The sequence below is a fragment of the Mesocricetus auratus genome, unplaced genomic scaffold (assembly GCF_017639785.1).
Source record: "Mesocricetus auratus isolate SY011 unplaced genomic scaffold, BCM_Maur_2.0 Super-Scaffold_100006, whole genome shotgun sequence".
In the NCBI taxonomy this organism is placed as follows: Eukaryota; Metazoa; Chordata; class Mammalia; order Rodentia; family Cricetidae; genus Mesocricetus; species Mesocricetus auratus.
In genome coordinates, this window is record NW_024429190.1 from 17,389,669 (window position 1) to 17,402,638 (window position 12,970).

At 50.2% G+C, this 12,970-nt stretch overlaps 1 protein-coding gene across 5 annotated transcripts in view; it reads right to left on the reverse strand.

Moving 5' to 3' along the window:
- The window catches only part of Evc (EvC ciliary complex subunit 1), a 37,300-nt gene that overhangs the window by 13,443 nt on the left and 10,887 nt on the right, over positions 1-12,970 (reverse strand). For all 5 annotated transcript variants that reach the window (XM_040747005.1, XM_021226444.2, XM_013112531.3 and 2 more), the window contains exons 4-12: positions 12,669-12,916; positions 11,192-11,276; positions 10,070-10,168; positions 8,539-8,676; positions 6,488-6,646; positions 5,165-5,381; positions 4,438-4,586; positions 2,708-2,806; positions 743-955 (exon numbers count right to left, since the gene is read on the reverse strand). In XM_040747005.1, the coding sequence (XP_040602939.1) occupies positions 743-955; positions 2,708-2,806; positions 4,438-4,586; positions 5,165-5,381; positions 6,488-6,646; positions 8,539-8,676; positions 10,070-10,168; positions 11,192-11,276; positions 12,669-12,916 (1,407 nt within the window). The remainder of the gene's footprint in view (positions 1-742; positions 956-2,707; positions 2,807-4,437; positions 4,587-5,164; positions 5,382-6,487; positions 6,647-8,538; positions 8,677-10,069; positions 10,169-11,191; positions 11,277-12,668; positions 12,917-12,970) is intronic.

Sequence of the window (12,970 nt, forward strand, 5' to 3'; positions counted from 1 at the left end):
TTTTTTGTTTGTTTGTTTGTTTTACAAGTCCCTTTCTTTCCTGATCCTCTTAACATCTTTGCTTGTGCCCATGGTCCTTCTAGGTAATTTCGTACGACCAGAAGGAAGGCTTTCATCTCACCCAGCAAGATCACGTTGTAACAAGACCTCCATCATTAAGAGTCCTTTCTCAGTCTCCACCAGCCTGGATACTTCAGAGCCTGTACTTAGAGTGCCACCAGATGGAGCACAGGTCTTAACAGAGGCCCTGCAGCTCAGACTTCCATCCCCCGGCCTGCGATTCTTTGCTTGTTCTGGCTTCCAAAGGCTGCTGCGTGCTCAGGCTCGCCAGCCCACCATTCCAACCTCTGCTCACACTGTCTACCATCCTTCCTCAACTCCGACCCTCCTGCTCTCTCAGTCCTTCCTGTTTCTGCAGCCACAGCTTGTGCTGTCTCCTCCGTCCTCTGCTTCACTGCCTTTCACCTCATGACTTCCTGGGAGAACTTGCAGCTGTGTTCACATCTGGGTCCTCCCTGTGACTGTTGGGGAAGCTTGGCAGCCGTGACTTTGCTTCTTGGGGCACTGGGTATCACCCCAGGGCCTTGAGCACACTTAGTATGCACTCTGGCACTGAGTGCACCCCCAGACGTATGAAGCACATCTCTGTACTGTCTCTAAGAGGCCCTTGGGGACGCCCAGCATCTGAAATCCCTCATCCTAAGTCTCAAATGCACAGCAGATCAGGACCCAGGTGACACACCCGCCTGTCCTGTTCCAAGAGGTCACAAAGGAGTTCCCATTGCCGTCTGCGAAATCGGTCCACCTGCCCCAGCTGTCTCGCTGCCTGCTCCTGGACCTGTTGCCGCAGGACCTCACATTCTGCCACAGCGAGACTGCTCACTTCTGGAAGCGTCTTCAGGAACAGAGTGTCCAGAAACTTTTGGAAGGTTTCCATGGTGCCACAGTACAGTTCCTGAAATGAGAACCACACAGGGGTCATGGGTCAGGTTCCACATCCCACCCTGCTGGGGTCTAAGCCTCCAAACTTGAAACAGAGCACATGGGTCTAAGCAAGGCAGACAACAGGAACAAAACACACATACATAGCAGTTATCACAAGCAAACCGCATGCATTCCAGAGTGGTTATAAGAAATGGACCTTAAGCAGTGGAGGCTGCTCTGCTCATGGTGTTATAAGCCACGCTTACACAAGATAAGCAAAGAGCTGCAATGATAAATAGTGTTGCTTAGTTTAAAAGGAACCAACTGGATGTTTTATAATTCAAAAGTTCTAAGAACTCAATGTACCATTTTAATGCACCATCATCTAGAAGCAGCAAAGAGAGAATCAGTGCACTGAAAAAGTAAATCAGAAGAAACCCGGGACAAAGCAAGGAGGCTACAGGATGGGCACCGTGGAGAAGATGAAGGCACCAGAGAGACCAGGAGGTTCAACAGGGGTCACTGCTGTCCCCAAAGAACTGACACAAGAGTTGGGGTAGAAGGGGAGAAATAACCAAATTTCCCAAAACTAATAAAAGAAGTTTACAGACTGAGGCTGCAGAACTGATGACATTGATTCAATCCTGGACAGTGCAGGTCAGCACGGCTGTGCTTCCTGCCTTGGCATTCTTTCTAACTCTTAAATCTGGAATGCCAAGTCCTGGTCCACTCAGGGACACTTCCTTCAGACTGACAGCTGCTGTCTCTGAGTTCACCTTCACCCTGAACCTCAAAGGGCCACTCACTCTCCTCCCTGTGCTAATGACTAAGGGTTGAGCGATGGAGTCAATATGGATTGGGATGTCCCCAGTTCCAGCTGCTGTCCCAAGGTCTCCCAGGCAATGAGTTGTCATAGTACCACTGCGAAGGAAGACTGATGTTCCATTACGTAGGTGGAGAAACAGGGCTAGAGGGACCAGGTAGTTAAGTCATAGCCTGACGCTGAGCTGGGCACCTGAGTCGGGTACTTGAGCCACCTCTCCAACAAGGCTGCCTAGCCCTGAGGTGTGTGTTACATCCCTCCTTCCCAGTATCTTTCTTTACCCCTTTCCCGTCCCTCAGCCTGGGTTCTGTCCTCATGAGCATGCCCCAGGGACCCTGCACCTGGGTGTCTTCATGCACTTTTTCCCGTTTCCTCAAAGCCAGCTGTGAGGAGAAAAGGGCAGCTCTAACTTGGTGCACAAATTCAAATCTCCCAGTTTCCAACATGGATTTAAAGAACCCATGACAGAGATGCTGCCTGTGGATCATTCAGGCAGCAAGTAAAATTCCACCTGACCCTGCTTCTAGGTCCCAGCCCAGAGGGTAGGAGGACGAAGAGGTTCTCCCACACATGCAGAGTAGGGGTCTGCTCTGCTGTCTGGCTGCGCCACTGTAATTTTCACTGTCAACTCGACAGGCTCGGAGTTACCTGGGAGACACACCTACGAGTGAGTCTGTGAGGACATTTCTAGATATGCTTAACCAAGGAGGGGAATCACCCCAAAGGTGAGCAGTCCCATTCCATGAACAGAGATCCCAGGTTGAGTAAAAGGAGACAAGCTGAGTATCAGCACGCGTGTTTCTCTGCGTCTTGACTGCAGATGCAATGTGGTCAGCTGCCGTATGCTTCCGATGCTGTGCCTCTCCTACCATAATGGACTGAGAGCCAGGATCAACTCTTTCTTAACTCAGTTTCTCAGGTGTTTCGTCATAGCAACAGCACAGTAACACAATCACATACTTGACAGAGTGCAGCCATGGCCTCAGTGATCCTGATGTCCTCTTCCTCTTCCTGGTCACTCTGTGTCAGCCGCTGCCTCTCCAGGACCTCATGAAAAGCCTGCAGTTAAAACAGGAACTGAATTCAGTAGGAAACCACACTCTTTGGTTTTTCTGCAAAATTCCCCACAGAGGACTGACTGACATCTCTAATGGGAGGAATGTCCACCCCAATATAATTGTGATAAAACTCAGGCACCAAGATGTCTCATGGCTCCAGTGGCTTGCAAACTGTGTCTGAGGCCAGGACTTCAGATCCAACTCCCAGGAAACCTGTCTGGGCTTTTGTTATAGTGACATGAGGAGTGTCCACCAGGCCACCCTTTTATCTTTCCTATGCCCTGTCACCAGACAATTCCAGACACTTCCTCTGATGGTGACCTACCATACCCAATGGGTCCTAAGTACAGGTGTTTAGAGGCCTGTTCATCAAGAATCAGCAAGGTCCTGCCATCCAGAAGTTGGACCCTGTCTCCAGGGAGCCAACAGAACAAGCTGAACATGGAGCAGGTTATCAGAGGTTTCTTCATAGCCAGGGGGTAGAGCAGGACACAAGGACAGAGAGTGACTTTTTATGGTAAGGGGGAGGTACAGGGGCCATCCTATCAGGAGAAATGTCTAGGTAGTCCGTGAAAATGAAGGTTTCTAGGGGGAACATGGGAGCCAAGGGAGCCAATGCTTGCACAGCAGCTGCCACACTGGACGCTGTAGAGCCCTCTGTCTGCCTACAGGATGGTGAGGAGCGGGAGTGGGATGAGACCGAAGGGCAGGAGCTAGAAATGGGGGTGCTGAAGGTGGCTGGAGCTGTTGTCCACTCATCCGCCCATCCATCCATCCAAGTGTTTGTTCCTTCCTTCTTTGACCCATGCTTTCATTCACCCTTCCCCTGCCTTCTCTGTCCCCTGGACACCAGCCATGTTGCTCGGTCTAAACTGGATCTTCGGACACAGATGCCTGCCATCTTCCCATGGTTGGGGGCTCAGGGTGAGCAGAGAGTTATCTGAGGGTGACATAGAGCTGAGTCCTGTCTTCCTCTAACCGTAGTCAATCTTCTCACACAGAGTAAGTCCCACCCTGTTAGGGCATATTCCTGAGCCCTGGGCATGGCGCTAACTAGAGCTCACGTGGAGCAGAGAGTCTGCCTATGCCGTGTGGGCGGGTCCTTGCTCTCAATTGCCTCACTAGTGCTGCTCCCCACTGCATTTCCCGTGGTCCTGTGCTGCACTGTGGGCCCAGACTGCCCCACTGGTTCCCTCCTGCTCCTTTCCTCCCCAGAAAGTTGGCACATCACTTCCTGTCCTCCCACAGCCCCCTGTCCTCTTCCTACTGAGACCCTGGTTGCTTTCTAGGAGAACCGCCTCCCTGGACCTGACCACTTGCCTGGCCAGAGCTGAGGCCTGCTCAGCTCCCATGGCTGAGGGCAGTTCTGAGAAAGGCGTGGGTCTTACACACTGTGTGCCCCGTGAGCCACTATTCAGGTATGTTTGCTACAGATTCCCTGCATTCTCTCAGCACCCCAGCCCGGGACGCACACGCAGCACTGGCACACGAAAGAGGAGGCAGGAACAGAGACTGAGGGAATGGGCCACGGTCACCAGCCTGGCACGGGGAGGCCTGAGTTGAAGTCTGGTCTAATGGAACAGGCTCAACTTGCAAGGGCAAAGGACTGGAGATAGACTAGGGAAGAGTCACCTTGAGGAACTCCCCCGGGTCTGAGGTCAGCTGGGAATCAGTCAGGAAACTTTTCCGCTCTTCTTCCTGGAGGTGTGTGAGCTCTGACGTCACCTCTGCCAGACGAGCCAGCGATGCCTGAACCAGGTCTTTGCCCCGCTGCATGAATTCTGGGATTGGGAAGAACACAGAACAGGAGGTGACTCTCTAGCAGGACCACGCTGAACTGCTCCTGAGACCTACCAGGCCGGCCCTTCTCCGCAGGTCACAGACCTGTCTTCTTGTACAGGTCTCACTGATGGTGACCCCAAGGATCTTGAACTCACCTAGTCTACCTCTAGCTGGCCCTGTGGGCAGGAGCAGGCATGGGGAGCCTGTGTAGCTTCGCTCCACCCACGCTGACCTGATTCACCCTCACTAGAAAGCCCTTCGGCTGGTCATGGCTGGGGCTGCATGTGGTCAGCACGGATCACCCCTGGGCATTTCTATGTCCATCCTGGTTGACGCCCTCTCCCTTCCTCTGCTCCTTTGAATTCCAGGTGGTCCTGCCTTGAAACCAGGGTCTGGTCAGCCTGAGTCACTGAGAATAGACAATGGCCCTGATCTCACACAGACTCTGATCACTCTGTTCTACAGGGAGGGAGGCTGGGCAGCGGCAGCCCATCCCCAGGACCAGAAGGGAAGACAGTCCTGACTTATTGTCAGGGCCATACTATCCCAGGTCTCCAACTCTGGTTCACTAGCTTACCCTTGCCAAAGCATTCTGCCTCCTCCCAGAAGGCCTTGTGCTGCTGGGTCAGAAGTTCCTCCTTCTGTCTCCCAGACAGTTGTCCCTGGATAGTCAGCAGTTCCAGGCCATGGGAGATGGCAGCTAGCCGACACTTTGTCTCCTCCTGGATCTGGGTCCTCAGGAACTCTACCATTCTTGCCATGTGGGCTCGACCCATTGTTCTCTCAAGGGCGTCCTGTATGGAGACATGTGACACTGGCTGGTCATCAGGACTCTGCCTTTGTGGAGGAGGTAATGGGCTCCAATTCCACACTCCACTCCAAACACAGTGAACTTCCTCTCTCCCCATATGCATCTTAGGCAGGGATGGAAGCCTCTCCATGCCTTCAGAGTTTGGAATAAACCACTGGACACTTAGCACTAGGATGCCTGCTTCTCTAGGGGGCTACTTCAGAGCCCAGTCCTGTCCAACTCCAAACCCTTCAACCCTTGTCCTCTAGCCAAGCCCTGATTCTGGAACTGGGTCTCCCACACCTCTCTGCTCCTGGGTGTCAGCCTAAGCCTGACCACCAGATGGGAACCTGCCAGAGCCCAAGCATCAGTCCAAACAGTATCTATGTTCAGCCATCATTGAGAACCCTGATCTGATCAGCACCTCCACCATGCAATGGTGGGTAGTGGATGGATGAGTGTAAAAATAGGCAGATGGCTGAAGAGATGGCTCAGCAATGAAGAACATGTACAGATCTTCCAGAAGACCTGAGTGTGATTCCCAGAAGCCACATCAGGGGGCTCACAATGGCCTGCAACTCTGGCTTGAGGGGGACATGACACCTATGGCCTCTGTAGCCACCTACACTTACATGTACACACACACACACACACACACACACACAAGCATGAGCATATTCATACAATTAACAAGGGGCTAGAGAGATGGCTCAGTGGTTAAGAGTACTTGTTGCCTTGTTGCTCTTGCAAAGGACCTGGCTTTGGTTCCCAGTACCCACTTGGTGGTTCACAACCATCCACAACTCTATCTGGCATTCTCTTCTGACCTCCTTGGGTACCAGGTACGTACCTTGTATATATACATACACCCAGGCAAAACAGCACAACATAGAATGGAATAGAAATGTTTTTAAAGGGTAGATGATGGATGGTGGTGTGATAGATGGATGATTGATAGTGGACAGATGGGGCAGACAGGGATAGATGATGGATGGATGGAGGGAAGATGGAAATGTGAGTGACAGATGCAGGATGGATGGATGGATGGCAGGCGGATTCGCTGCCCTTTTCTGGGGTGCTAGTGCCCCTCTACAACATGCCCTGTGTTACCAGGGCCTGCAGGTCCTGAGAATCACGCAGCATCCCTTCAGCGGCAATCATTCGTCCTGTCAGAGTCATCATGAGTTGCCGTGCCTTGGAGCTGGAACATTTAAACTGGTCCACGAGAATGGGTTGGATGCTTTCCATCTGCTTCCAGAAAGCTCCCATCTGTGAAATGAGCATGAGAAGCAGGCGATGGTGAAATCTCATTCAAGAAAGAGCTCTGGTCAGTGTCTGGAGTTGCAGCTCATCCCTTACTCCCATCAGACATTCTCAACCCTTCTGCAATTGAAGTGAGTTTATCTTGGCAGTGATTGTGTCCTATGGTAGACCCTCTACTCCGCCCCAGCTACTGTGCGCTAATTACAGAGGTGTTTTCAGCAAACACAGGGCACTGCTGCCAATAAGAAGTTAGGAGCACTGCTTAAGGATTCCAGATAGTCACAATTACTCCTTGGGAGCATGAGAAGCGAGACAATGTGATCCTGTGAGTTTCAGGATCTCTCCAAAGGATTAAATATGGCCTAAAAATAAAAACTCAGGAGGCTACTATTAGTCATCGTTCCAGAAGTACAAAAAAAGCCAAATGGCAGAGAAGATGCTGACCGTGAAATCATTCTGCTTTTGAAATGCAGCTTCCCACGCCATGTCTTATCAGGACTAGAGCCAGGAATAGTCAGTTCATGGCTTGGGATGTTGGGGGCTTCAAAGTATGATAACGTGGCCTATCTAAACTGCAGCATCAAGGCTGTCAGGAAGTCTGGTGGCTGTCCTTCCTGGCATGCAGGCTGTGTGTCATCTGTGTGCCTTTCTTGCTTACTTCTGAGTAGATCATGCCCTGAGGCAGAGCAAAGGGACGAGTCAAAACCCAGATGTCACAGAATGTGACTGTCGTTGGCTATGTTTGGTTCATATCCCTTTAGGTCCACACTGATCCTGAATGTGGTGTCACCATCTTGTGGGCTGACGTACCAGCGTGAATAAAAAGGAGAAAGAGAGGGGAGCTCCAACATTAACCGTTGATACAGTGTAACCAGCTGCCTCACACTCGTGCAACCACACCTTCCCCACTACGGACCATATCCCTCTGGACTGTAAACACCTTACACACACACAGAGATGAGAAAAGTAACTGTGCCCCTTGAATGAATGTCCCCTATAGCCTCGGGAATTTAAATGTTGGGTTCCCAGTTGGCACTGTTTGAGGAGGTTTAGGAGGTGTGGCCTTGTACTGGAGGAGGGCTTTGAGAGTTTAAACACCTGTGCCATTTTTAGTTCTCTATCTGCTCCACCTTGTGGTTCAGGATATGAACCCTCAGCTTCTTGCTCCTGCAGCCATGCCCTCACTTAGCCATCAAGGACTCTGACCCTCTGAAACTGGAAGTACAAATAAACCCTTCTCTAAGTTGCCTTCCAGCCTCCCAGCTTTCCCTGGCTTGTGTCTGCTCACATATGGGTCAGCATCCCTTCTCGTTGACCTCTCTATGGCCCTCTAAGGAGCCTTTTCAGACATGCCCCTCAATCATTCTCAACCTCCCCTAGCACCTTTCCATAGCAGCATGGGTGCCAGGTGGTCCTCCTTGCTCACTGTGGCTGTCCCCAAGTCTCTTGGGCAAGGCCACGCTCAAGCAAATCTCAATCCACCCAGCCTAGCACAGGAGGTGCCAAGAACACATCTGCTTCCTACAGATCCATGGCCAGGAGGCCAATGAGTCAAAAAGAGAAAAGAATATTCCAAGGAATCCCACTCCTGTGGCATGAGAAGCATGTTTCCTGACACTGAGGGTTGGAGATGCTCATAGAGTCCGCTCTACTGTGGAGCGGTAGTGACACTGAGGATTTACAGGCATCATTGCTTTCAGTGATACAGTCAGCTGAAAATGTAAATGGATAAAAACTTCTTCTGTAAATCTCCACTCTCTAACTATCATTCCTCTGCTACTGAACATCAGAAACTGGGTCTCTGCCTTGGGATGAGCATGACAGTGTCACCTCTTTAATCTCGCAATGTCACTGTTGCAGAAACCAAGATCCCCATGGGAAGAGAGGGCATCACCTACATTGTCGATGAGTTGTTCCGAGAGCTCTCTCTCCTTCCTCTCCACATCTGCCAGGGAGACGTAGCCAGAGTCACCGATGCCCAACATTTCTGTGTTCGCCAATCTGGCCTGAAGTCCCTTTTCTAACTCCTCCAAATCCTGGGGTGAGGTAGGAGAACAAGTAAACAATGAAAAACCTCATAAAAATTCTAGAGTAAATGTTTTTATATTTTTGACAAATATCTTTTAAAAATACATCTTAACAATAATGAGAAGTTCTGGGCACAACCTTAGGGTGAGAACAAGTAAACAATGAAAAAAACTCATAAAAATTCTAGAATAAATGTTCTTACATTTTTGACAAATATCTTTAAAAATACATCTTAACAATAATGAGAAGTTCTGGGCACAACCTTAGGGTTTAATGCTGGGCCGGAGACACGGTTCTGTGAGGGAAAGCCATGCTGTGTAAGCTAGAAATCTGAGTTTCTTCACCCACACCGTGCATCCATACACATAAAGGCATAAGAGTAAAAACTCTTTTACTCCATTAAACATTGGGCATCGAGAATGAAGGGTGATTTTCTTCTACATGCCCTGTCCTCATGAAACTATAGTTAGTACTTAGCAAACAACTGAATCATGTCTTTCAGCCATTACAAACTCATAGAAATGCTGTGTGTTCTAGAGGCTGGGCGGGAATATTCCTTCTTCACTCATAAGGCTTCCATGGGGATAGATTATTCGCTACACCTCAAGGAGGAAGTGGTAAGTCTTTAGTGGGTTCAAGAGTAGGAAGTGCAGCCTAGCTTGCCACACCTCTTTCTCTCTGGGGCACCATCTTCACAGGAAGCTACTGGTCCAGTGTGGTCTCAGCTCAGTGAACCTGTAGCACAGATCCCGCATCTGTGGGGGGCATCTCATGTGGTCCAGATCTTCTTGTGATTAGGGGGGCAACTGTGCCAGTTCTTGGATTTGGTATTAGGAAGCAACGTCCTCCAGGCTGACAGCATTTCTAGATGTGTATCTCACTCCATGCTTAGAAAGGAAGGATCACGGGGTACTCTGAGTGGCTCCTTCAAACCCCAGTGTGGAGGGGAAGAATGGTTCTTGCTTCTCTGGAGCTGTGCTCCCCGGTAACCAAGGAGCTGTGGGGCCAGCTTCTTCACGAGCTAGCTGTAATGCTGGGACTACTCACTTACAGATACCCCCTACTGAGACTACCAGCCTCCCCTCCTCCGCTGTACCTAATAAATATGCTGAGGTTCCGGGTTGCTGGAGGTAATAGGTGTCCTCCATCTGAGTGAGCATATTCCCATCTGATCCCAGCTTTCCTGTATGTGTCTGTCCTTTCTTCATCCCCTTGCTAGCCTTAGTCAGGGTTCCAGGACCCAAAATATGCACACACATTTTCACATGAGATCACACTGCACTCAAATGTGTATTATAAAAACCATTTTATGCATTAAAGGAAAATATTTTTTGCATGACATGATATGCTTTATTATAAACAATTTACTGGATTAACATGAGATACAGGCTAAAGACTTACATGCTCTTGTTTTGAAAGGATCTTCTGGTATAATTCATCATCGGGCTTCTTTTTAGGAAAAAGGTCCAGGAGGCATGCTCTAAGAATCTGGATGAACATCTGTTGGCAGAAGGGAAGTGATGAGAGAAACATCTGAGAAGTGCCCACTTCCTCTGATATAGTTATTTCTGAACGAAGGGATCCATATATGAAAAGATTATGTATCACGGCAATGGTCTGTGCTGGACCAGGTTCTATGAAGCTTCTAAAGAATATTTCTCACCTTCCTTTCTTTCCTCCTTGCTTCTCCCCTCCTTTCTACCTTCCTCTCTTTCTTCTCTCCACACTGACCCTCCTGTCCTCACACTATTTCCTCGGTGCCTACATTGTGCAGAGCCCTTTACGGCCCCAATTTCTACATGGAGACTTGCTTCCTTGTAAGAGAGTTAGAGATACCTCAAAAGAATTGGGATGTGCAGAGCCTTCCAAGACCCCTGTCTCCACAGAAGGAGATGCTCAATAAACCAAGAAGGTCCCTTCCAGAATGGGGGATCCCCAGGGAATCCTAGAGGGTGCCATCTCCATGGTGTCTAGCCACTCCACTCCAGGAGTCTATTAGCCAGATATCATCATGTACCCCACTGTGGTGAACAGTCACACAGGGGCTGGTGCCAACATGGTCTCTCTGGGATAGATAACCAGGGAAGAGCCACTGGTCCTCTGGGCATCACAAACTTGGTTTTCTAAGAATCAGTCATACAGTTTTCTACTCCCTCATTGTTTCGTGCAGTGTCTGATCTCCCCACAGCCTGATGTATGCTGCTGTTGTTAAGGGTAGCTCCTGACTTAGTGTCTTTCCCTCGCACAGTGCTCTCCCTACCCTGTGTCTCAGCAGATGTGGCCTGAGCATGAGCTCATCTCCAGACGGCTCCTGCCCCATATAAGTGGAAGGCCATGTCCTATCAGCAGCAATGGATGCTTCACCACACCCAGCGCCCAGACCTCACCTCACCACTCCCGTTTCCCTATCTGTTTTCACCCATGTCTGCACCCTTCATACATCCAGGGCTCTGTGCACACAGGGAGTCCCATATGCCCATCTGGTCCCCAGGTCAGGAGGAGAAATCAAATGGCTCCACCTACCAGGTGCTTCTCCTGTCTCAGTGCTGTGTCTACCCGAAGCAGGTCTTTCAGGTGAAGGCTGCCAACACACAGGTCAATATCCGCACTGAGCCACCAGAGAGAAGCAGACAGGGGTCAAAGGGTAAGAAGCCAGCATGAGGAAAGGACACTGGTCTCACTAGGCCTTTGTGGTGTCTCTATCCCCTAGCTCATGATCCCCCCACACTCAGCATTAGAGAAGTCCACACTGCTGCAGGAAGCCTGAGCTGAGGGAACAGCGACTGTAAGGACACAGATTTATTCCAGATATACTGGAGACAAATTCACCCAGAGAGAAAGCCACAGACAGGCAAGGAAGGGACTCTGAGAGCAGAGGGCCATAGCTATTAAGCACAGACATAGTTAGCCTTGGGGACCCTTTCCTTTCTCACAGACAAACGCATTTGGATGAAAACACCCATCCCCACAATTCTGTAAGTGCAAATGCGAGAATGTGGTCCATGCTAGTCTCCCTCAGCCCAGGGACATCTTCCCTGGCAACAGGCTCCAAGTCCCTCATTCTTAGGTTGGGGCTGTCCTCTGTTGTGGTGGTTTGAATGAGAATACTTGGACCCCAATTGGTGGGATTGTTTGTGAAGCATTAGAAGATATGGCCTTGTTGGGTGAGGTATGTCACCAGGAGCACACTTAGAGTTTCAGAAGCCCACATCATTCCTAGTTACTTTTCTCTCTGCCTCCTACCTGCAAATAAGGATGCAAATCTATTGTTCCAGTTGACAAACCTGCCTGGCATGCTCTCAACCATGGTGGTCATGGACTCTAATCCTCTGGAACTACAAGGCCCAATGAACTCTTTCTTCTATAAGTTGCCTTGATCATGTATCACTGAATAATAGAAAAGTAACTAATGCATCCAGAGATTCCTAGAACAGAGACCTGACAATAGCTGCCAATCATAACCCCTGTCAGAGGACCACAGTGAGGCTGGTGACATGGCACCCGAACCCCGGAGATAAAGCGGCTCATCACTCACACCTGGCTCATCACGCACTGTGGTGTGAACTTGGCAAGCTACTCAGCCTTCTGTGTCTTTTTACAAAGTAGGGGAAATATTGCCCGATGTTTATGGATCCCCAAACCTGGTCCAGTTCCTTGCCATGCAACAGAGGTATAGTAATGAGCAACAGGGATCAGGCCCTCGAGTTCCTTGAACAATTTTTGCAGGTGCTGAAAGCTTTACCCAAACTCTCAGGGTGTTGGCTGCACTATAATTTATGGAATGCATCAGTATTTAAACACCTCTCCCCTGTCACCTCTCTCCAGGGCTCAGGCTTGACTCTGTAAACTCAGTATTGATCCATACCACGTGGCCGATGGTAAAGGTGCTGGTCCCCAGCTCTGACGCTGCTTCTGTGTGTCCATGGCTGAGTCATTTGACTTTTCTGGACCTGTTTCCCATCACCCACTGCAGTTTCAGTGTCCCGAGATTGCTCCTCACCTCTCACAGGCCAGAACCTCGGGGAAGCTGCCCACCCGGAGGAAGGCACACTGGAGGAGCCTGTCGTCACTGTAGGCTGAGTGCGTGCTGGAGGAGGAGCTGCCGTCCTCCTTGCCAGGCTGGCTCAGGCTGCCCAAGCTGCTGGCCGGTGACGCCTCTGCTGGCTGGTGGGGTAGGTGTGGCAGGATGGCTGCTGCCTGGGTCAGGTTTTCATGCAGCGACGGGTGGGAGGATCCATCAGCCAGGGGCTGGGAACAGAAGGAGACCTGACTGAGATGACCATTGGAGTGAGTGCTCCCAGA